The following is a 26,104-nucleotide window of genomic DNA, read 5'->3' as shown; positions in this document are numbered from 1 at the left end:
ATCAACCATTGTATCAGCGATTACTGCAAGGTACCAGGGTCCTTAGCAAATGATTTGTAACATGCTCAGAAAATAACTTACTTTTGAATTTGTTAGGATTATGAATTGGTAGCAATTTCATTTTAAATATAATTTTGCTCTAATAAAGTCACCCCTCCATAATTTCTTAGACATGATCTCTGGAGTTTATATTTTATATTTCTTTAATTCTATTTCTCTACTCTGTGGGTGAAATTGAGAAGCTAAAGACTGTACTGTAACAAGATAATTCCTACATTTAACCGTAAAATGGATGTTAAAAATAAGTGACACTATATTTAAATAACAAAGAGTTCAATTTCAGAGAACGTGTTTAGCTCATTGGGTTCTTCTCTGCACTTATATGAAGTGAAAATACTTCAGACAATGTCTTATGTCATAGACTTCATGAATTATCTAATGACCTTCTCTTCAGCAAAATACTCATTTCTACAAGGGTTCTCAGGCTCAGATAATCCATTGACCTTGGCCTGAGTGCTCTGAGTTAAGGAACCCACGCTTTAAGAGCACCACAAAGTTATTCTATATCGAAGCCTAGGTCAGTACCTAACCATTTTTCTGTTCTCCAAACAGCTACTATAGCATACGCTTTCATCAATAACTGTAGCTTACTACTAGACAGTGATTATCCAAGAGAAGGAGGGCTGGGTATAACATCTATATTAATTTTTTCATCTTTATTTCACTTGTTTAACAGAATTAGAAATTAGTTTTTAAAAATTCAGTGTTTTATATTTCATCAATTATCTGATATTTCCTTAAATTGAGAATACATTTCAGAGAGAATTATCTAGTAATTTAGAGAAGAGATCAATGTATTTCTCAATGCTGTGAATCATTTTCTGGATCAGTAAATTTTAAAACTGATATAAAATATCTCAATTTATATCACACACATTCAGGTTAATGCAATAATTCTCACCATCTTTGCCACTGATATGCCATTTCATCTTCACTCCACCTCATAGGTTATGAGGAGAAAGCACAACTGCCCATACCCAACAGCCTCTCCCATCTAACAATGAAGGAAAGGGAAACAAAACCTAGAGGGCCTCTCAATTTTTCGTGAATGCTGAGTAGCAACATCCAAATCTAGAAAATATCCAAGAAATCAAGGAATACAACTTAAATTCACTGATTTTAAAAAATATGTCAAAGGCCCTACAATGTTAACCCCACAAAGTAAGGCCTGCATATTTGGTTAATAATACAATTTCCAAATGACAATATTCAGAGTTGTAAAGAGAAATCATTCTTAAATTCGTAGTTACACCACCAAATCTTTAAGCCTTTCAGTTTAAAAAAAAAAAAGATTCAAAATAAACGTGGGATATATAAGTATCTTACTACTTTTTTAGAAAATATTCTACCCCTCAAAAACAAACCTTATTGAAATATCTGAAAAGAATAGCTCTAATCTCAACAGGACTCAGGCAAATTAGTTTTTCCAAGATATTTGCTTCACTGTGAGAGAGGTTTTGGAATGAAGCTCTAAGCGAGTTCTGGCGACTCTGGATACTTTCATTCTTGTATTCAATAGCAGCTTCCAAAGCTTCAATCCCTTCTTCAAGTTGGAAAAGAACATGTTCGTCCTAGATGTAATACAATACAAATCATTCATTTTAAATGAAATAGCATAACCTATATTTTGTCATATATGCAATCTCACTATGCTATTTCAGTCTATCTAGCAAAACCATGCTCTCTCTTCTACTAAATTTTAAGAAAATAACGTTTGAGTGCTTGCTATGCTGCAGAATGCACTGTATAAATGTGTGCGTGTATATACATACATATACATACATGTATATATACTGTATGAATATATACATACATATATGTATGTATATAATACATAATATATAATCTAATTGAATACTTACAATGAACTTAGTGTAAAATGGAGAAGGCTAAAGCTTGTATGGGTTATGAAACATATCAAGATCACACAGCAAATGCTGTGTGAAATACACTTGAGCAAAGCCTCAGCTCATAGGGCTAGCTTAATTGTAAAGTATCTCCCTTTTATAACTCTTAAAGTTCATATCATGTCAATATTTTCACTAATGAGATCTGGAGATATCCTGGTGTCACTTCAAATATCCTACCAAAGCAGGGCAGTGTGACAGTGGCTCAGTCACAGAATTCTCGCCTGCCAGACTAGAGACACGGGTTTGATTGCTGGAGCAAGCCTATACTAAAAAAACAAAAAAAGAAAAGAAAGAAAAAAAATCCTATCAAATTGCTCCTCTTATATTGCTAAAAGGAAAGAAGAAATAGATTTAGAATGACCTATTAAGAACTAGTAATCACAGGAGAGGTTCAGGGAGAAAAAACAAAAGTATGCATTAAAAAAAAAGTAGTGAGGGTTTAAGGACATGAAACATTTCACAAGATTCCAATGAGATACCATTAGAGGGCAAATATAGGCATTAAAAATGGTGGCAGCATAGTGTTTTTTTCACATACCAGAAGATTTCCTTAGTTAGGAAAACTTTATCTGAGAAATCTGACCTGAAAACCAAATTCTTGAACTACTCAAGGAACATGTTATTGAGGTCACCTAGATGTTAAGTTTCTTCATATCCTTTTTGCCAAGCTCTGTAATTATTATATAGTTTGAAGCCAGTGTCTACTGAATGATTGATGGAGAGGGGAAAGAAATAGGACTTTCATAGTCCTTGGTTACATGACCCAGATATTTCTCTCCACTCCTTCCCCAGTATCCCAAAGGAAAATAATGCATTTCTGATCTACCTAAAGAATAGTTAGGGTGATGACTTCCAGAACTCCTTTTCTGGAAATTCAGGAAAAAGGTATGTAATAACCTATTCCAACGGGAGGTTGAATAATATTTATTTTTAAGTATTTGAAAAACAATGTTCATCAGTCATTCTGTTTTTCTGTGCAATCATTTGGCCATCAAGAATTTGATGATCTGATAATCACTCCATAAGGAACAATTACTATTCACGTTTTTAAGAAAAAAAATTAAAGTTCTGACTAGGGTAACTTTCCAAAACCTACAACCTCCAGATGGGACCCTGGACCAGATAAGTCCTGAAATGCAGAAGGGCAAGCCTTTCCTGAACATTAACTAGTCCCTATTTAATATTATCAACAGCCCCTTCCAACATGAAAAAGTTAAAATGGGCATAGCCCAAAAACCCCTAAAGACTGGGAGAAAGATCAGAGGAGATGGTGGAGTTATACAGAGAAGGTAGGGTTTAACGAATGAGTATAATTGCTAAATCATTATACTGATATTTCTTTTAGCCTCCAGTACCTTAGAGCAGCTAGAAATAAAAACCTAAAACTGTGAAACTATAACCCATACCAAACTCTGAAAGCTGTTCTACGACTAATTGTCGCAATGTACTTTGAAATTATTGCTTGTATGTATATATGTTATTTAAAGAATATAACAGAGAAGATAGGATTTATTTAACAAATGAGTATGACTGCTAAATCATTCTATTGATATTTCTGTTGGTCTCCCATGTCTTGGAGCAGCTAGAAGAAAAAATGAAAAATCATGAAAGTTTAACCCATACCAAACATTAAAATTTGCTCTATCACTACTTGTTAAAATGTACTTGGAAATTTATTACTTTTTTGTACCTATGTTGTATTTCACAATTTTTAAAAAGTTAAAAAAAACTAAACAAATTAATCTGGGATAAAAAAATTAAAATTCTGAAAGATATTTAGGTGACTGGGTAAGAGGAAGCACAAAATAAAAGTAAATCAGTCAAAGAAAGTATTTGACTTTTGAATGTATACAGTAATTCTAGTTAAAAATTGTGTAAAGACTTGGCTCTCATACATGGCTGAGAAGAATCTGGTATAAATTTAGTTCCTATAGTATAGGGCCAAAGTTAAGAAAATATTGTAGTGTTGCTGTGTAGAACCCTGTAGATAGCCCACTCCAGTGAGCCTGCAGCTCTCTAACCCAGTGTAGGGCATAAGAGGAATGCTGGGTGGCAATGGGAAACTGTCCCAGGATGAAAAATTTGCCACAGAACAAACCATAGATTATCAAGAGTTGACTATGACTATGTGTGCTTTATTATAGGGCAGTGCTTTTCAAAACAGTGCACCGAGTTCTTGTTAAGTTCAGATTCTGATTCAGTGGGTCTGGGTGGGGTTTAAGACTCTGCATTTCTAACACGCTCCCAGGTGGTGCTGTTGTTGCTGAACCAGAGACTGCACTGTGACAGAAAGCAGTGGTCTCTAAACATTTTGACCAAACATCCCTATCAGTTAAAAAAAAAATTGGGGCATTCCATATATATATATTTCTTTTTAATTACATGCATATTCAAATCATGAAACATTCCATTGGCATTTGAAAAGATAAATCTAATAACTCACATTTTCTTCCTATACCTACTTAGTAGGCAACTGATCTGTATTATGAGAAAAAAGGGGTCAAATATGTTTTCATTTTTTAAATTTTAGTTTCTGGACTTTTCAGAAAAGGAGGTGATTGATCTATATTTAAATTGCTGAATAATTTAGAGTTATCTAGTAGAAGAGTTACCTAAAATATTTCTATCAAACTTTGCATAATGTAATATAAATAGGAAAAATATTTTACACTGTTGTGGAAAGAGAAAATAATACTAAGCAATATAAAGAAATCGAAACAAAACATTCCAACTAGATTTTATTGGTGTCTGGTGCCAGATTAGAATCTTGTGTTCCTGATCATCTGATCTCGGCAGATCTATTTGGGAATGTTACTCTTGCCTTTCTAACAGTGGTGAGAGCAGAGTGCAGAGCTCCACTAAGAAGATCCAACCATGTGAAAGAAGGATGCAGAGCAGCTCACAATGGCTAAATGATGGTGCCCTATCCACTGAAGGAGGCTCATTAGTACCTCAAACCAATCCTGAGCAGCTGCAAAATAGGTATCATGCATGAAACCATAACTATTTTCCCCACAAAGCCCTAAAGAATGTTCTTTGTAGTAAAATCCCATGTGAAGTAGAAACTTAAATGTTTTTTGATGATGATAATGGAGACTCTAACTCTTCTGCAAACAATTTGCTTATTCCCATTGCCTTATTTAAAGATGTTCTATCTAAAACTGTCTTCTTTCTTACATCTGCCAGTACATATCATTTTTTTCATAATTCAGGTCAGTAATTATAATCCATAGAGGCTACCCTCAAGGATACTACCCCCAAATTATTAATGCATTGCTTTCCATAAATACTATAATAACTATGGTTTTATTACATGATCTGTAAGTTGCTTTTTTATGTTCTTCAGGGTTTAGGGTTTTCTTATATTTGTCTTTTCTCACTAGATAGGGTATGGATTTCTCAAGGGAAACATAATGCTTTCTCTTTTGTTTTGTTTCTTCCATATGGTCTAGTAACACTCATGAGTAGTAAGGAATTCCTTAAATACCTAAAACCCTTGCTGAAACTTATGTTCTCACACCTCCCATTCTATAAACCTGGGGTTCCAATTTAATCACCTCAGGAGGATAGTCTGATTCCATGAGCCTATGCACAACTATGCAAGTTGTCATATAACAGGTTCCTCAGCTGCCACTTAGCCCCCATCAAGTTAGTGTTCAGTTCCTTTCATCATCTCAATAAGCAATAATCAAATTTCATGTTATCCTTTTTCCTGTTCCTTCTCAACCACCCCCTTAACTTTCTCTCACTTGCTCCAGTCTCAAACAGCACAAGATTCAACACGATGCATGATTTCCTAGTTACCCACCTTCTTTCAGCAATTCTCCTTTGGTTTTGATAATGGCAGGAAACCACCAACAAATATTTCCAGTGAAAATTCCGGCTCAAAAATTCATCTTTGACAAAGTAAGGAACTGGTATCATTGGCAACTGAATTAAAATTATGAAAACAGATAAAGTCTGGAATAATTCAATAGCCAATAAACAAATCTTTTACATAATTAAAAAAAATAAAGGTGAGTGAGAGGAGCTATATGTTCCCCTAACTGAAAAATATTTATAACTAAAATGTATTTTATTGGGATCTGAATTTTGCGTCTATTTTTGGCTGGACATAGCGTGGAACCTACTCATGAACACTGGTTATTTCTCAACCAAGATTCCACAAGAGAATTAAGCCTTAATGTCCTGGGCATACACTGTATGTAATGAATTATCTAGTGTCAGTCAAGAAAAATGCATGGAAAGAAGTTAGGTGCCATCCTTGGAAGAAATGAGAAAAGAGTCCCTCAATTTTCTGTGTTCTGTGATTTCAGATGAGAAATGCCAGCTGAGAAAGGCCATCTCAAGGAAAGCATTAGTCCCGCAATCCCTGACAATGCCAGGAAGGGGCTATGCCCATGAACCTCTATTTGAGGACGTCACAGTTTCTAGTCAAGCATGCTTTTTAGCACCAAACAGGTACCAGGGGAATTCACTCATCTGAAGAATTCTCAATGAAACAAAGTTTACCAGATTTATCATTTTTATCTTTATATGACAAAGGCCAAGGAAATTATCCAAGTGATCCATCATATAGTACTTCCAGTTCCAAAGAATACTGACTTACTTCAGGTGACAACACTCCACCATTTTTAAGTTTCTCATCCACACTGTTTCTTTGTCTCTGTAGTTGATCCTTTTCATTCTGGAGGGCTTCAACTTGTTCTGAAATCTTTATTTTCTCCTCAGCTGTGCTGTTCTGAAGCTGAACACTTTTTTCAGACAACTCTTGGTCCAACAAATTCAGGCGAGTTGATATTTTCAAATTATCTTTGTTTAAGGCCTAAAAAGACACAACCCACCAGACACCACCCAAAAAAAGTTACTAGAAAAACAGACTGCATATAAATTAGGAAAAAAAAAATAGAGAAATTACTAAATGAATATATTTTTATCTTCTATGTGAACCTTAAGCTGAAGTTTTTGGGTTTTTTTTTAAATGTGGATTCAAACTATGAATTCACTATCAATTATTGCTTTGGCCACATTATATGACACAACATAGGTTTAGAAAGGTAGTATTTTAAATTACTTTCCAAATAGAACTGTTTTTCCTTGGCCTGACTGTTTTAGAGTAGGATTATTTTTAAGTTTCCCAAGGGTAGAGATTTGGTTTGCTATTTACACATATCCTTTGTTTCTACTCTTAATTCGTTCTGGTCAGAAAATATGGCTAGTGAGATTTACTGAGACCTTCATTATGGTCCAATTTAAGATTATTTTTTAAATATTTTCATCAATTATTATGTTTATGTATATGCATGTACATACACACACACACACACACACACAAACACACTAATATAAAGTTTACAATAAAAAAACAAACAGCCCCCTACACAACCTTTTCATTTAAGTCTGACTCCCCAGAAACAACCAACTTCAACCTTAGCTATTTCTTCAGGTGTTTATATCCATGTTTCTAAATAACACTTAGATATTGTCTATTATGGAAGATAAGAATTCAGTACTCTGGCACATTTTCTCTTCTTTCCCTCCCTCCGTTCTCCCAATTTCAGTTATATTACAGGTTTTGGTAAGATCAATATTCGATTTACTTTATTAAGATTATGTGAATACCATTCGTAGCTGAACTATCTAGTATACAATGTTCATACTTCCATTTGACAGAACTTTGTTTTTTTTTTTCTGTAATTTTTTTTGAACCTTATAACTAATTCTTCTCAGGCTCTCTAATAGAATTATAAATATCCTTTCAATATTATTTTTTTCACATGACCCAACAATCTTTTCATTCCTTTGTTTGTTTGTTTTCCTGGAAACATTCTGCTTGGAAACTCTATCTTCCTGCTCCGAACTGCACTAGTTGTCCCAGGACTTCCATTTGGTATTACCCTACAAATTCTCATGTTGCATCACAATCTTAGGATCTTGAGTCTTCCTTTTCCAAAGTTTATGCCCTCAGTTTGTGGACATACGCCAATAGTTTCCTGAGATAGGCTAAATGGTAGACAGTCTTTTGGTTTGTTTGTTTTACCTGGAAATGTTTTTATTCTACCCTCATGTTTGATTGAAAATTTGGCTAAGAAGAGAATTCTTGATTGGAAATCACTTTTCCTCAGGATTTTGAAGATAGTACCACGACTTTTTGCCTCCAACAAAGAAAGGCGAACAGTCCAATGCCACCCTAATTCTTGAGATTTATAAGTAACTAATCTCTCTATCTGGAAGTTTTCAAAATCGCCAATGATATGATTTAAGTATTTTTTGCTAGATCCTTGAAGGGCTATGTCAATCTAGAGTCATAACATGCAGTTTTTGTTTTACGGATAGAGTATAGTCTTTTACCACCTTGAAGGTATTTTTTTTAAGGTTTTCCTGCTTTATGTTCTATCTCTAAATTCTCCAAACTATTTTTCTCCTTTTGTGTTGGTTTCTGTCATTAATGTTAGTGGCATGCCTGTAAGGTCCACTCACACTTAAGAGTCAGGTTCTAAAAGCTGAAAAGCCATGTATATTGGTGAGATTGGGCAACAAATGGCTTCACCATAGAGTATGTCTGGGATCTGACCACTTAAAGGTCTTTTCTCAGAGGCTGTTTCATAAAGAATCCTCTATTCATCAGCTGGGAAGTATAAGCCTGGTTGCCAGCATTCTGGGATCCAGGTAAGGGTTAGGAAATGGATATCTCAAGATTAATACGTAGTATTTCACTTATTCCCTGTTTGCAGTATTTTGGCTTACTCCAGTTCAATTCTTAAGAAAATAAATCCTCTCATCCCTAAGTAAGACAAGAATAGTTTCCTGTTTTCATCATTATACCTCAACCCTGCTTTCTGAAAATCTTGGTCCTGACATTTCTGAGTCTTTTTGATGTTCTATATAAATTATACTTCATTAAAGCCATTATTTAAAAAAAAAAAAAAAGCTAATGCTTAAGTCCTTGACTTTCATTGATGTCCTTCTCGAAATATTTGAATTTCAGTGTGTTCCATTCTTCTAAGTCAGTAATCACTCATTTATTTGCCTTCCATCTTATAAACATAATTCTTGTCATCTGCTATCTCCTACACTGCTTCTTTCCTTTTATGGGCCTTCTCCTTTTTAAAAAAAAAAACAGTGTTATTGAGATATAATTCACATACCAGACAATTCACTCATTTAAAGTGTACAATTCAGTGGTTTTTAGTAAAGTCAGAGTTGTGCAATCATCACAATTAATTTTAGCACATTTTCATCACTGCAAAATGAAACCCCATACCCATCAGCAGAATTCCCCATTCCCACCACCAACCTCCCCACTGAGCTGGAGTCAACCACTAATCTCTTTTCTGTCTCTATAGATTTGACTATTCTTGACATTTGATATAAACAGAGGCATACAATATGTGGTCTTTTCTAACTGGTTTCTTTCACTTAGCATAATGTTTTCAAGGCTCATCTATATTGTAGCGTAAATCAGTACACTTTGTTCCTTTTAACTGCCAAATAATATTCCATTTTATGGATATACCATATTATATTTATTCATTCATCAGTCAGTGGACATTTGGGTTGTTTCAACTTTGGGGCTATTATGAATAATGCTGCTATAAACATTTGAGTACAAGTTTCTGTGTGGGCATATGCTTTTATTTCACTTGCGTATTTACCTAGGAATGGAAGTACTGCACTATAACTCTATATTTAACCTCTGAGAACTGCCAGATATTTTTCCAAAGCAGCCACACCATTTTACAAGCCTATCAGCAGTGTATGAGGTTTCCATTTTCTCCACATCCTGACCAACACTTGTTATTTTCTGTCTTTCTTATTATAGCGATCCTAGTATGAAATATTATTTCATTGTGGTTTTGATTTGCATTTCCCTGATGGATCATGGTGTTGAGCATCTTGTTATTATTGGCAATTTACATATCTTCCTTGAAGAAATGTCTATTCAGATTCTTTGCCCATTTTTAACTGGGTTATTTCTCTTTTGAAACTGAGTTATATATTCTACACTCAAATCCCTTATCAGATAAATAATTGGCAAATCTTTTCTCCAATTCTGAGGGCTGTCTTTTTACTTTGTTGATGGTATCCTTTGAGGCACGGAAGTATTTCCTTTGTTGTTTGTGCTTTTGGTGTCATATCCAAGAAACCATTGCCTAGCCCAAGGTCACACAAATTTACATTACGAAGAGTTTCATGGTTTCAATTTTTGCAATTAGTGTTGATTTTATATATGGTATGCATAAATCTTTTTTATTCCTTTACTGTCATTTTAGCGGTGTTTCAAGAGGGAGCATAACAAAAATCAATGGAGCTACAGTATACAAATAGGGAACCCTAAGTTAAATCATGGACTTTAAATAATAGTACAATTATAAAAATGTGCTATCATAAGTTGCAACAAATGTTCCACACCAATGCAAAGTGTTGGTGGTGTGGTAGTATATGGGAATCCTGTATTTTTTCATCATTATTCTGTAAACACACATCATGTTTTTATTCTGAATAAATATTTCTCAAATACTGAAAAAGATATAATCATTACATGCCTTTTGTTCAGAAAAAAGTTAACCTAGCAAGCTTTTTAAAGGTTGGCAGTCTCAAGTTTCTTTCTATTTCATTAAAACAATTTTTGAAGAATTAATTTTGCTTTGATCTGTGGTTTTCATTTAGTTGTACTCATTACTTGTCATAGTATACTCTTGTCCCAGATAGTACATCTCCTTGAAACTAGAAAACTTTTTTTCTATATCGTGAAGTAACCATATTCAGGGAAAAGATTTCCCTATTCATTCCTTTCTCTTTTCTCCTTCTTTCTTAAATATTCTTTTGTAATATGCAATGTAATCATAAAGGTCTCAGGAAACTTTCTTCCATTTACTCACTTGATATTTTGATTTCTTAATCTCCTTTGTTGTCATTGACATGTTTTGCCTTCTATACTTGACCCCAAAAGCCAATTTGGGCAAGGCACCTGGATCCAAGACCATCAACTAGCCTGGATGGAGGGGCTGTCCCTAACCCTGTACCCAGCAGCCAGTACTAATAGATAATTCAGTCTTGATTGGGGAATGGAATTCAGAGCTGAGGTAGGTACAAATCCCCAGCCCTGTCTATCTGTTATACTGAGGAGGAGAGGTTAAGAACGTGCCACGATCAGCTCATACCCAAGCGGTCTACATGCTGGCTGAGAGGCAAGTCTAACAGAGGGCAGGTCTCTGATCTTCTTCCTATTCCACGGTTGAATGCGAAGCACCCAAGGCCTGCTGGAGGTGAATGAAGGCTACAGGTGAAAAGTCCTATTCAAGTCTGGGACAAACTAACTTCATCTCAGTTACTACTGTCACAGCAGAAAAGCTTCTGTTTAGAAAATATTTATTGATAAATCCAAAAAAGTGGTTCCTTGTCTGTCTACTCCCTCCACAATCATTCCTGTTTTAATACCAGAATCAAGGCAACTTCTATATAATGCTATTCCTTTGACTGGCTCATAAAATCCAGGTCCTCCATCAAAAATTTTTGTAAAGGCCCCCAACAAGTCTTTAAAATTTGAAAAATAAGCACATCTTCATTACATAAAATCTTTCTTTTACAGGACCCTATTATTTAGGTAGTTTTCAACTCTATTTTTCAACATTACCAATGTTCATCATAAACCATCAAATGGTAAAATTTATTTTAAAATATCCACTAATGTTAATAATAAATAAGTCATACCTGGAAGAACAGTGAACACTTTACTTCAAAACTGCAATAAATTTTAGTGACGAAAAACTTTTCATCATTTTATAAGCATTAATAAGCAAAATACACTGGGAACCTGAAGAAGAATTTTCTTTCGTTTTCTAAGTTTACAATGGTTGAATCACTCTTTAGAGAAAAAAAAATTATAGTTTATATGGCTTAAAACAAAAAGCAAATAACATTTAAATAGAATACCTGACTAGATCTCAACTTCTTATTTTCCAGGTGGCTTTTCTCCTGTAACAGGGCCTCCTTCTTAGAAACTATGGCCTCCCGTTTCTTTAAGTCTTCTTCTAGCTCTTCTAATTCTTGGCGTTGGTTCAGAACTTTCTCTACTTCTTCATCTAACCATTTCTTTTGCTCATCCAATTTCTACATTAAAATTTCAAAGAAATGTTATTTGTTTCTCCTTATGCCATAAAATTTGTATGATAATAATCTAATTTTGGACTGGCTAAAACGTCTGAAATGATCATTTTTAAACTGTCAGTGAGAATTAAGAATCAGTTTTCCTGTATGAGCCTTACTTCAAGAGGTAAGTGGTTGCAGTGATGTTTCATAAAGAATTAAAATTATGCCCCAAAAGTTAATACTTAAATTGTGTTGTATATATGTTACTAGAATTAAAAAAACAAAGACATTGGACTGTAAAACACAGTGAACCCTACTGTGAACCCTACTGAAGTAAATAATGGACTGTAGTTAATAGTACTATATTAACTATATACTATAGTTACATACTACATTAATGTGCTATATAATATAGTAATATACTATATACTTTAATCAATATACTATATAGTATATATACCATAGTTAATAGTATAGTTAATACAACATTAAAAAATGTTCTTTCATGAATTGTTAACAAATGTATGACACTAATGTAAGGTGTTTAATTTCAGTTTCTCTAAGCTACTAAACTAGTTCATGGATTATGACTTTTTCTTTTCAAAATGCAGCACTAAAATAATAGCTCCTTAGGGCAGGCAATGGTGGCTCAGTGGCAGAATTCTCACCTGCCATGCCAGAGATCTGAGTTCAATTCCCGGAGCCTGCCCATGCCAAAAAAAAAAATGTATATATATATCTTTCATATTTCATATATTACTTATGATACGTACACAATTTGAGCATGTTTGAAATGAAGAGCTCTGATTTTTAGAAACAGAACTGCCCCCATAATAATAAACCAATCTTTTCATGGTAATAAATGCAATCTAGTGAACATGGATTTCAAGTTCATATTCCACAACAACATGCAAATAAACCCATCTTTCTGAAACAACAATATAGCACATTCTTGGGTGAGAAAAAAAATTTTTCAATGAAATAAGAGAGCTTATTGATTCTTATTCCAGAAAAGTTCAGAGTGTAGGGATAGTTTCAGGCATGATGGAATCCAGAGACTCAAAGGATGCCATTAGGATTTAGTCTCTCCCTCTCTCTTTCTGTCCACTTCTGCCCCACTCTCAGACTGATCTCACACTCCACAGGCCTACACCCTCTTTCTCAACAATACCTTAGCAATATCAGTGGCAGTGGAGCATCTTTTTCTTAATATGAGAAAATAATGTTTTAATAACAGAAAGGTTTCCAAAGAAATATTAGAAATTTTGCATGCAAACAGTAAAATGTGCAATGTTTAAAGGTTTAATTTTATCCCCTCTTTTTTACCTTTATTTAGACAATCATCAAATAAGAAATAAATCAGGACACACTAAAGACAATTAACAAACCTGGAGGTGGTCTATACTTTCAAATGATCCTTCTCTCCTTTTCATCGTAAATGGATCAAGATCCTCAGCCTTCAGCTTTAGATCTTCTTCCTGTTGACCTGTTTTTAACTGTAGTTCCTATAGAATAAAAATTAGTGTTTGGTTTTACACTCTTGCCATCAATAAATATTTGTACAAAGAATCATGTTTGTTAACATTTACTTTCTTAGTTGCAAAAAGAGATAAAATGAGTATATAAAGGTTGGGGCTATTTGAGAAGAAAAAAATATATTAGTTCCATCATGAAAGGGACTATTATAAAAGCTATTTTATTGATGAGGAAATTGATGCTTAAATATCACAGCACAACCACAATTTCAGGGGCGCCCATATCTCTTAGCCCATCCATGGACTTGAATTAAGAATTTCTGCTCTAAAGTTATCACAATAAAAAAAAAGTAAAAAAAATGTTTTAAACTTCTGCTCTAAGAAGAAGTTGTAATATTTACTCAAGAGGAAAATGGAAAATAGGAGTGTCAGAAAGTTAGCTCCAAACAGAAGGCAAGATGTCCTTTAGGACCATGAGCAGGTTTTGTTTTGTTTTGTTTTGTTTTGTTTTGCATGAAGTGGGAATTTCAATATATCCTTGGGGATTCTATTCCCTTTTCTGAAATACAATCTACACCTCTTTTAAATGGGTCTTTGAGCTACAATTAGAGAAGATATGACTAGAAGGAACTGAATTGCCCTAGATAAGAACATGAAAAGTTTAAGTTACAAGTAGAGTTGCATTTCAGCAGTCTATACACTCTAAAACTGAGAATTTTTTCTTTTTCCTTGGCAGGGATTTAGAGAGTGTTGTATTTCACTGGTTTAAGCTAGGGCCTATAAGAGAAGAGGCTCTGAGACCCAAAGATCCACAAAACCAAGAGGCAGGCCTGCTCCTCATACTGAAGGAAGTACTGTAAGAAAGACCTAGGTTGTTGGTAGTAGAAATGAGAACTGGATAGATCCAAGATATTCAGAAGATATAATATATGGGATTTAATGGTTTGTTGGTTATGGATGAGGAAGAGGAGAAAGTAAAGGGTGGCTCCTAAATTTCTAGTTTACCCAATTGAATGAATTGGTATGTGTAAGGCACACTGGAGAACTATATTTTCTTCCCCCACGAAGGGTGTGGGAGAGATAAGTAAGGAGATCATGAATTAATCTATAAAATAACCTAGTGTAGATGTCAATGACTGAACATATGAATCTGTAGCTCAAAGGACAGATATGGGATTAAGGATTAAGTTTGGGGGTTGTCAGTTTTTCTGAAGCCAGGAAAAAGATGCAGTTGCTAGTATCTTGAGGAATTCCAATATCTGAAGGACTGATAGAACAGGATGAGCTACTAAAAACCAAGAACAAGCAATCAGAGAGAAAAACAAGGTGAGTGTGATTTCACAACGGCAAAGAGAAAAATATTTCAAGACGGAAGGAGTAGTGAACTGTACTGGATGCCACTGCGGTGTTAGGTAAGAGAGGACATTAGTGACACAGAGAGCACAGTGAACTTTGCAAGACCTTTAAAGAAGATGGAAGAGCCAGAAGGCAGCCTGGAGAGGATAAGTGGATGCAAAGGAAATAAGCAGATGGAGTCAACTTTTTCATGAAGTTTGGTTATACAAGGGAGAAGAGAGAGAGAGGGAGTAGATGGAAGGAAAAATATGGTTGAAAGAGAATAATTTCAAGGTGAAAAATATCTCAGGTGTTTAAAGAAGGAACCCAGGAGAAACAGGTTAAATAAGATAAGTGTTTAGCAAAGTATTGACTGAAAGTAATATGAAAAAAAAAAAGATCGCTATTATAATAATTATTGCCATTATTATTAATGCTCTTTGAGTTCTTGCTAAATTTTGTATAGTTTTTTTTTTTTTAAGGTGTGGGAACATATTATATTCCATTGTTAAAAATCTAGGAACCCTCAATTATGCTCCAAGCCTTGGATTTAGCTTGACATTTCAATAGAACACAGACTAGCACACATAGTTGTTTGCTATTGTTACTACAATCATCATCCTTTTCTTCAAAAGGACCCTGTGAGGCAAATATAATTAAGATAAGTATGATTAAGGAAAAACAGACTCAGAGAGAGTGATTTTCTCAATATAGAAAAGGGTTTCCCAGTTAGCAACTGTGTGAGCGGGGATTTGGTCCCAGGTTTGTCTGACTCCAGAGCCCAGATTTACACCACCAGTTCCTCCCCAGGCCAATCCATCTATAGAACTGCTGGACAGACAGGTCTGCTCACTCTTCTGCTCACAATGAATGAAATGGTACCATTCTATTTCATGGTTTTTCCCACGTCCTACATGGAAAATGCCTATCAAAGTACTTTGAAAATGAGAAATCCTGTTCAAATGTTAGATATTATTTAAAGTCTGATTTATATTTTTATGTTTTTTACATCCTCAACTAAAATGAAGGCTTAGTAAGAGAAACTATACCACTATACATTCTTTTTGAAGTCAAAGACCTTATTAAACTGAAAGTACTCAGTTCAATAAGTTGGTTTCACTATGTAGATGAACAAAACTTTAACGTGAATAAGGCCAAGTTAGGGAACTCACAAGCCACCTGAATCAAGACCTTGGCTTCATTAGCTCAGAGGTGTTTAACATTACATGTTATGCTTAACAGAAAAGTATGACAATATTACTTTGATTTTTTGTTGATCCCGCTTAATTTCTGCATCCAGTTGCTTCCTTTTCTCATTTTCTTCTCGAAGTCTTTTCTGCAGCTGTGCCTTCTGATACTTCATGTGACCTACATTCTGCTCCAGTTCATTAGCACGCTTCTCATTTTGGATGGACAGCGTTGCCATTTTCTTACTATCCTGTTGCTTCTTCTGTAAAACCTGAGAGCATGTGGAATATTTCAAAATGAAAAACTGCATCTATCACGTTTCTCAGTTAAAATGAAATTCCTAATTCAGTGGCAAGGGTAGGCAACTTGTCCAGACTTTCTTTTTGATGGGTTCACAAACAATTGCTTTCTTGACCTATTGTAGAAGTCTTTCCAACCTCTTGTGGATTTGTTCTTTCTATATGGCTGCATAGTATTCCTCTGTGCTTTATTTTTACCTTTAGTCTAAATCTTAATCCCTTAGTTAAAATGATCAGAACTGATATCATTTTTCCTGAGTGACCAATCATTACAATTACTATTTCAACATCTATTGTAAGCATAACTTCTCCTCCTCTAACTAAAATTATCTGTAAAAAGCATTAAAAAATTGCTAACATTTTCAAAGAGTTTATACTAGCAATATAAAATACCAGAGCATTACAATTCAGTTCTGATCAAACAAACAGACTAAACTTGGATTATTTGCTTAGCAGTACACTAACTGCCTCTTAGGTGACAAAAACCTAAGGTGAGGTCATTTGTAAATTATGCAGACCACATTAATTATTTCCTTTATTTTGGCAATAGATTTTTAACATGAACACATTTTGTTTTAATTAAACTAATTATTCCCTGAGGCATTGTAGCTTAGAGCAGTGCAACTATGTTACTAAAACTGTGGTCTACAGACCAGAGTCAGTCCACAGATTGTTTGCTATTGTCAATTTGCACCACTGAGAACACTATCAGATTCAGGTGACCTTGCAGAAAACTTCTGCAAGTTTTCTTGATGAAGGAAGTGGTATGTTGATTTATCTTTATCTTACTGCAGACCAACAAAATACAAGTCTGCAGATGGACTACTTTGAGTACCACTGGGTCAGAGTGTCCTTTGCGGATTCCCACACCTGGATCTGTATGCTGGCTTTGTGTCTTATTACTGACAGTAATTGTAACTGGAGTACATATAACAATACCAGTATTTTAATGTCTATTTAACATAATATTGACAATATCAGTTTAAATATTGATAAAAGTTGTATAAGGTTGCCATTGTCTTTTTTCTTTTAATTTAGAGTGGCATTCTTTCTTTTTCACATAGTTGTGTATTCATCACCATTTGCATCACTAAGAAAAAGAAATAAAAAGAAAAAACCCATACATCCCATACCCCTTAACCCTCCCTTCTCACCAATCACTAGCACTGCAATCTACCCAATTTCTTTACCCCTTATCCCTCACTATTATTTATTTTTTGACCTTACTTTTTTACTCATCTGTCCATACCCTGGATAGAGGGAGCATCAGCCACAAAGTTTTTACAATCACAATCACATTGTAAACACATAGTTATGCAATCATCTTCGAGATTCAAGTTTACTGGAATACAGTTCAACAGTTTCAGGTGCTTCCCTCCAGCCACTCCAACACACCATAAACTAAAAGGGATATTTATATAACGCATAAGAATAACCTCCAGGATAACCTCTAGACTCTGTTTGAAATCTCTCAGCCACTGACACTTTGTCTCATTTCTCTCCGCCCCCTTTTGGTCAAGAAGGTTTTCTCAATCCCATGATGCCGGGTCTTGGCTCATCCCTGGGAGTCCTGTCCCATGTTGCCAAGGAGATTTATACCCCTGGGAGTCATGTCCCATGTAGTGGGGAGGGCAGTGAGTGCACCTGCAAGTTGGCTTAGAGAGAGAGAGGCCACATCTGAGTAACAAAAAAGGCTCTCTGGGCATAATTATAAGCCCCAAGACCATCGGCTTGATCTATTGAATTGCTTATCCTCACTGCTTGAGAGAATATCAAGAATTCCCCAGATGGGGAAGTTGAATATTTCCTCCTATATCCCCAATCCCCCAAGGGGATTTTACAACTATTTTTTTATTCTCTGCCCAAATTACTCTGGGATATATCCGGGCATCATACTAACCTATACAAGCCAACAAGATCTCATTCCCTATTCAAGATTCCATGTAATTATAGTGTTCAACTAAACTGATCAGAGAAGTTAAATTAGATAATGTGCTATCAAAAATATAAATTTTGCACCAAATAAACATCTCTCCCTTTGAACTCACACAGAAGTTGAAGTTTTAGAAAACAGACCATATCATCCTTTACCCTGTATTCTGATTTACCTTAGTCCTATTCAGATTAGCTTCATGCATATCTCCACTCAAAGTCTGATCACTTTTTTAGCTTTTTAAACAGTTGCTGTATGGGGTACTGCTGACTTTCATAGCTTCAGAGCTCTAACTCTGAGTCTCAGGTGTCACACAAATACCCAAAGTTCTACAGGATGACCAGGCTATACACAAATAGCTTAGCATCTCAGAATTTAGAAATAACAGTTACAACTCCAGAACAGATGTGACTGCTGTAAGAACATACAATCTAGGACCCTTTATATTAGGCCTCAACCTGACAACCCATGCTCTTGACTTCAACACTCCATGCCACTGTCTTTTACACTTATTCCACAGATACTATTCCACCTCACAGGAGCTCAAAAGTGACGTTGTTAGTATTAGAAGATTAATACAGCATATAGCTCTCTACATACATTTAAAGACATAAAAATACAGATTACATGTTTTTTTATATATTGAAATAATTGCATTACGCCAATAAAAAAAGCTGGTATTTCAATCTTTTTAAATGGTATGCTATATATTGACAATATTGAAAACTGGTATTGTCATCACATCTTATGTGACTCTGAATCAATTATTTTACCTTTCTAAACCTTAGTTTCTCCATTTTACAAATGGAGATTAAAATATCCACTGCAAAGGATTAAAGAGTAAATGATACATATATAGACATCTGGTAAGTCTCTATATATGATACCTATATAGACATGATATATATATATAGAATGATACATATATGGACATCTGGTAAGTCTATATATATGTCCACTTTGTGGACACTGAACAAATGGTGACTACTGTCCTTATCACCATCCCCACCACACTCATCATCCTCATCCCCACTGGTAGTGCAAATGATAAAGGCACAGGAAGTTCTTAAACTACACATAATCTTGTTTCAGTCCTCTGCTGTGTTGGATGTTTCTTTTAAGCTTAAAGTCCTGTGTCTTCTTTCCTTTCCTTATCAGTACCCTGGGCAGTAAAGAATATGTAGCAGGAAACATGGGAAGCAAAGATAAGATAATTCACAAACTCTATTAATAACCTTTAATTTTCTAATCACAATCATTTTAGCTATGTGAAATAGAAAAAAATATAAAAATAATCTTCTCTAAATCCATATGCCAGATTTAAATGATAGTTGTATATGATAAATACAATACATAAACCTTTTAGAAAAACAATAATTCTGGTCAGTATTAATGTTAAGTATAAGAATTACAATCAGAGCTGAAGCTAGGATATAAACCTATGAAACAATAAACAAAATTTCATAATAAACAGAAAGGAAAAATCTTAATTGTTGTGTTCTAGTAATGTTTTGTAAAAATGAATATTTTGTTAAACATCATAGCCCTAATATGAAGCTTCAAGCCAAGAGTAAGAATTGATCCAAAACTTTCTAAACTGAATTAAATGAAAATATGTATTCTGGAAAGAAAAGTGGTAGGTGTGGCATATATAACATCCGCCTTTAAGCAGTTCAAACATTCAAATCATATTATTTTGACTTGGCTGTTGATTTGAGGTAAAAACTTTTACTGAAGATATCTAGCCAGATGTCTGAGGAGGGAAAAATCTAGGTATCCTGGGAGAAGAGAAATTTTTGTTCTATTCATCTCTGCTGCCACACACAGCTGGATCTGGCACTTAGGAGGTGGGCAGTAACACTTACTTTGCTGAAAGAAAAGAATAACTACAGCACAGTTTTCAAAATAATAATAATGATGCTCAGTATAGGTTAACTACAATGAAAATTCACCTCCAATAAAAACAAAATGACAACAATAGATCATGAGATGAAAAAAACTGAAACATTCTATTAAATATGCTATGATCAAACTAACAAAGCACCTTAACTATCCCCAAAGCACCTGGCTATGGCTTCATTGTATACCATCTCTTTATAATGGAATATTTACTGTAGAATTGAATTTCTGACTGTAACTATTTTCAAAGTTATAGCTAAATCCAGGAATTAGGAAATTAAAGTGAGTTGTAGTACTCAAAATTAATAATCTTTCTTAAGACAATCAACTATGGTTTCAGAAAATTGACTTAAAGAGAAAATGACACTATTTCAGTCATTTTTTATCTCTTACCAGGTATTTTTAAATAATGGCATTAAAATGACACATTTCTTGAATGAAAAAATATACTCAGTTAGTGGTTGTAAAAATACATAACTGACGAGTACGTCAAAAAAGAAGAGCTGCCATCCAGTTTCTCTTGTTGGTTTTACACCTACTGAAAAAAAAAAAACACACACACACAAAAAACTGATTCCTACTTCTTTCCTAAACTCAGTACAGTAATCCCCAAAAGCAGGAAGGCTTAAATAAGTTATCTCAAATATACTTTAAAATTACCTGGACTCTTAGCTTTGCAGCATCCATCTTTTTACGGAACTCTTTCTGTAATTTTACTTTCAAAGCAACATCAGAAAGTTCTTTGTTTTCCAATTCCCGAAGCTGCTTTTGTGTTTCAGTTAATTCCACTTTCGCCTGTTCTGCTTCATGCTCTAGTTTTGTTACTTTCAGAGAATACTGCTTGCTTACAGCCTTGGCATCGTTACCTTCACCATAAAAATAATAATAAAAGCAATTTTAAATTATGTAAAAAAAAATTGAAGAACACATCAAAAACATAAAAAATTCTCTATACTAAAAATCCACCTGGGCATAGCATTAAAAACCCAGCTATCTTCTCCCATCCCTATCAAACACAGCTTGCCACCTGGCTCCTTAATAATTAGTTCCCTTTATTCCCATCTGGTACCATTCAATCTTCTCAAAAGTAGAGAAAGAAGACAATGAAACCCCATCATTCAGATTCAAGAGTTACTAAGACTTTGTCATGGTTGCTGCATCTATGCCTTTTTTTCCTTCTGTTTTACTTTGCTTAAATATTGTAAAGTAAATCGCAGGTGTCGTATCACTTTACATATACATACTTCAACACGCTTACATCCTGACAAAGTATGGATATAACCAAATGTCAGTATCACCACTGAATATTAATACTCACCAGTCCACATTCAGACTTCCCCAAATATCTCACAAATGTATTTTATAATTGATTTATTTTAATCCAAACACAGTCAACAATACATACGATTATTATGTCACTTAAGAATCTTTTACCTAGAGCTGACCCCCTCCTTTTTCATTTCATTGATCTGTTACAAATGAATTATTTTAAAAATGCTTTCCTTATATTTAAACGTAAAGAAAAATAGAACATAAATATTTCTATGTCTCTCTTCATCCTAAGCCATACTACTGACTTGAGTTTGAACTGCTCTGAATATTTAGCTGTCCTTGAACTAGAATGACAAACTCATGGCAATAGGAAATAGAGTATAGAACTCCAGGAAAAAATAATTTCCAAGAACAGTTTTTTATACTGCTTTCCAGTTCCTTATCCTGCTCTACTACTGAAAATCTCTTAATTCTTAAGAAAAATGGTCATTGAACTAAATGCAGTACAAATTCTCTTGTGGCTCTAATACTCTATGGTTAGATGACTAACTTTAACATAAATACAATTACTATATTTTAAAGATCTAAGACCCCACCAATATTTTATGAACCACTAAGGAAAGAAAATACAATGCCAATTACACCATGATACATTATTAAGCTCCACGGATTCTCAGATGCACATTAACACATTTCAGAGGTGTTAAAATGTGAAAACAAAATATATTAGAATCTATGGAACATAGTATAGTTGACATTACTATTACTATTATTATTATTATTATTATTATTATTGGTTGAAGAAGCTGCTCTTTAGGAAGTCTTTAGTGAGAGGGCTTTGAAAGTAAGCACATGTTGACCCTTTTACCAGTCACCATCTCTGACGACATCAGGAGAGTGCCAAATTACCTTGTTTGGATTGAATTGTGTCTCCCAAAAAGATAAGTTGAAGTCCTACTCAACAGTATATAAAAATGTGATCTTATTTGGAAATGGGTCATTACAGATGGCACTAAGCATGTTAAATTAAATACTGGAGTAGAAGGTATTAATCCAATCTAACTGGTGCCCTTATAAGAAAAGGAAATTTAGACAGAGACAGAGGAGAGAATGTCATGGACAATCCAGCAGTAGCTAGAAGAGGCATGGAACAGATTCTTCCCAGCTGACTTTGGAGGAAGTAGAGCCCTGGTGACACCTTGATTTCAGACTTTTGGCTGCTAAGGCCGAAGAGACAATAAATATCTGTGCTTTTAAGCCATGCAGTTTGCGGTACTTTGTTATGGCAACTCTAGGAAATTAAGAATTACACTTTGTTCTAATGATTAAGAGGAAGGCTTTCCAGTATGGACAACCAAAGCTATAGGCTGAGCCCACAGTCTTGGGGTTTGTTCATATGAAACTTAACCCCACAAAGGATAGGTCAAGCCTACTTAATATTAGGCCTAAGAATCACCCCCAAGAGGACCTCTTTTATTGCTCAGATGTGGCCTCTCTCTCCAGCCAACACAACAAGCAAACTCACCACCCTCCCCTGTCTATGTGGGACATGACTCCCAGGGGTGTGGACCTCCCTGGCAACGCGGGACAGAAATCAGAGAATGAACTCAGACTCAGCATCAAGGGATTGAGAAAAACCCTAGAATGAGCTGAGACCCAGCATCAAGGGATTGAGAAAATCCTCTTGACCAAAAGGCGGAAGACTGAAATGAGACAAAGTATTAATGGCTGACAGATTCCAAACAGAGTCGAGAGGGTATCCTGGAGGTTATTCTTATGCATTAAGTAGATATCACCTTGTTATCTAAGAGGAAATGGAGAGGCTGGAGGGAACTGCCTGAAAATGTAGAGCTGTGTTCCAGTAGCCATGTTTCTTGATGATGATTGTATAATGCTGTAGCTTTCACAGTGTGACTGTGTGATTGTGAAAACCTTGTGTCTCCTCTCCCTCTTTGTCCGCCTGCCCGGTGCGGCGCTCACGCCCCGCCAGCCAGCCCGCCCTCCTCTCCCTCTTTGTCCGCCGGCGCGGTGCTCACGCCCGCCAGCTACCCCGCCCTCCTCTTCCTCTTCCCCCTTCTGCTCTGGCGGCGCGCCATCCGCCATCTTATCTTTCCCTTTCTCCTCTTGCTCCAGCAGCTCTCCAACCACCACCGTGCCCTCTTCCGCCTTCACCGGCTCCTCCGCCACCGGCCACGACAGCCTTGCCACCCTCACCTTTCCTCCTCCAGAACAGCTACTGGGGCAGTGGAGACGATACAGGGCAGCTCCCGGAGCCACGACGGAGATCAAAGGGACGGCGTACCCCATCCTGGAACGGCTGACTGTCTGGGAGAACCAGCTCCGGTGAGATCGCCGAGGGGTGCGGGCTTTCCCGGGGGGGACGGCAAGCGGCCGGAGTCCCTCCCTTCCGCCTTCCCAGGCCAGCTGGCAGAATTGGGCAGGTGGTCCCCTCGGGCCGCGGCGGCTGGGGCCCCCACCACACGAGGCTCCCCGGATCAACTGAGAGAGTTGGGTCAGAAATCCCCAGACCGCGGAGAACAGTGACCGGGGGGTCCCTTCCAAGCACGTGACTCCCCGGTCTGGCTGGGAACAGTGTACTCTCCCAGGCTGCGGCAGCTGGCACCCTCTCGCCACGCTTGGCGCCCCGGGACGACGAGGAAATTCAGTCGGGCGCTCTCCCGGGCTGCGGCGGCCGGTGACCCTCCCCGCGTTCGGACCCCCAGGCCGGCTGGCACTCTTCCAAGCTACTTCGGCTGCCGAAACTCCCCCACGGCGACAGTTTTCCAAAATTAAAGGACCCACAGCAACTTTTACTGGTGGATCCCGTAGACAAACGTGTGCCACAAGCGCCACCGACTGGGCAGGATAAGAAAAACAGAACCCAGAGATTTCACAGAAAAATCTTTCAACTTGTGGGGTCCAACACCCTGGGAAATCTGACCAAATGCCCAGACGCCAACAGAAGATAACAGATCACGCTCAGAAAACTGAAAATAAGGCCCAGCCAGGGGAACAAACCAATAGTTCAAATGAGATACAGGAGCTGAAACAACTAATGCTGAATATACGAACAGAAATGGAAAACCTCTTCAAAAACAAAATCGATAAATTGAGGGAGGACATGAAGAGGACATGGGCTGAACAAAAAGAAGAAATAGAAAAACTGAAAAAACAAATCACAGAGCTTATGGAAGTGAAGGATAAAGTAGAAAAGATGGAAAAAACAATGGATATCTACAATGATAGATTTAAAGAGACAGAAGATAGAATTAGTGATTTGGAGGATGGAACATCTGAATTCCAAAAAGAAACAGAAACTATCGGGAAAAGAATGGAAAAATTTGAACACGGGATCAGGGAACTCAAGGACAATATGAACCGCACAAATATACGTGTTGTGGGTGTCCCAGAAGGAGAAGAGAAGGGAAAAGGAGGAGAAAAACTAATGGAAGAAATTATCACTGAAAATTTCCCAACTCTTATGAAAGACCTAAATATACAGATCCAAGAAGTGCAGCGCACCCCAAAGAGATTAGACCCAAATAGGCGTTCTCCAAGACACTCACTAGTTAGAATGTCAGAGGTCAAAGAGAAAGAGAGGATCTTGAAAGCAGCGAGAGAGAAGCAATCCATCACATACAAGGGAAACCCAATAAGACTATGTGTAGATTTCTCAGCAGAAACCATGGAAGCTAGAAGACAGTGGGATGATATATTTAAATTACTAAAAGAGAAAAACTGCCAACCAAGACTCCTATATCCAGCAAAATTGTCCTTCAAAAATGAGGGAGAAATTAAAACATTCTCAGACAAAAAGTCACTGAGAGAATTTGTGACCAAGAGACCAGGTCTGCAAGAAATACTAAAGGGAGCACTAGAGTCCGATACGAAAAGACAGGAGAGAGAGGTATGGAGAAGAGTATAGAAAGAAGGAAAGTCAGATCTGATATATATAAAATACAAAAGGCAAAATGGTAGAGGAAAATATTATCCAAACCGTAATAACTCTAAATTTTAATGGACTGAATTCCCCAATCAAAAGACATAGACTGGCAGAATGGATTAAAAAACAGGATCCTTCTATATGCTGTCTACAGGAAACACATCTTAGACCCAAAGACAAACATAGGTTGAAAGTGAAAGGTTGGGAAAAGATATTTCATGCAAATAACAACCAGAAAAGAGCAGGAGTGGTTATACTAATCCAACAAATTAGACTTCAAATGTAAAACAGTTAAAAGAGACAAAGAAGGACACTATATACTAATAAAAGGAACAATTAAACAAGAAGACATAACAATCATAAATATTTACGCACCGAACCAGAAAGCCCCAAAATACGTGAGGAATACACTGCAAACACTGCAAAGGGAAATAGACACATATACCATAATAGTTGGAGACTTCAATTCACCACTCTCATCAATGGACAGAACATCTAGACAGAGGATCAATAAAGAAATAGAGAATCTGAATATTACTATAAATGAGCTAGACTTAACAGACATTTATAGGACATTACATCCCACAACAGCAGGATACACCTTTTTTTCAAGTGCTCATGGATCATTCTCAAAGATAGACCATATGCTGGGTCACAAAGCAAGTCTTAAAAAATTTAAAAAGATTGAAATCATACAC

At 36.0% G+C, this 26,104-nt stretch overlaps 1 protein-coding gene and 1 long non-coding RNA gene across 7 annotated transcripts in view; one reads left to right on the top strand and one right to left on the bottom strand.

The window, feature by feature from the left end:
- KIF27 (kinesin family member 27) overlaps positions 1-26,104 on the bottom strand; it is a 220,814-nt gene that overhangs the window by 31,533 nt on the left and 163,177 nt on the right. For 5 of the 6 annotated variants that reach the window (XM_077148573.1, XM_077148575.1, XM_077148574.1 and 2 more), the window contains 6 exons: positions 20,852-21,057; positions 16,134-16,331; positions 13,451-13,567; positions 11,907-12,083; positions 6,580-6,795; positions 1,425-1,631 (listed from right to left, as the gene is read on the bottom strand). In XM_077148573.1, the coding sequence (XP_077004688.1) occupies positions 1,425-1,631; positions 6,580-6,795; positions 11,907-12,083; positions 13,451-13,567; positions 16,134-16,331; positions 20,852-21,057 (1,121 nt within the window). Of the gene's footprint in view, positions 1-1,424; positions 1,632-5,277; positions 5,901-6,579; positions 6,796-11,906; positions 12,084-13,450; positions 13,568-16,133; positions 16,332-20,851; positions 21,058-26,104 lie in introns of those variants that run through there. The other variant, XM_077148576.1, reaches the window with a different exon arrangement.
- On the top strand, positions 6,440-13,631 carry LOC143673713 (uncharacterized). Its single transcript, XR_013170539.1, has 3 exons — positions 6,440-6,584; positions 6,702-6,759; positions 13,399-13,631. It is a non-coding gene; the product is annotated as an uncharacterized LOC143673713 (long non-coding RNA).

Source organism: Tamandua tetradactyla, chromosome 2, assembly GCF_023851605.1.
Source record: "Tamandua tetradactyla isolate mTamTet1 chromosome 2, mTamTet1.pri, whole genome shotgun sequence".
Classification (NCBI taxonomy): Eukaryota; Metazoa; Chordata; class Mammalia; order Pilosa; family Myrmecophagidae; genus Tamandua; species Tamandua tetradactyla.
The sequence above is the reverse complement of the archived record's forward strand: the minus strand, read 5'-3'. Positions and strand labels throughout refer to the sequence as shown.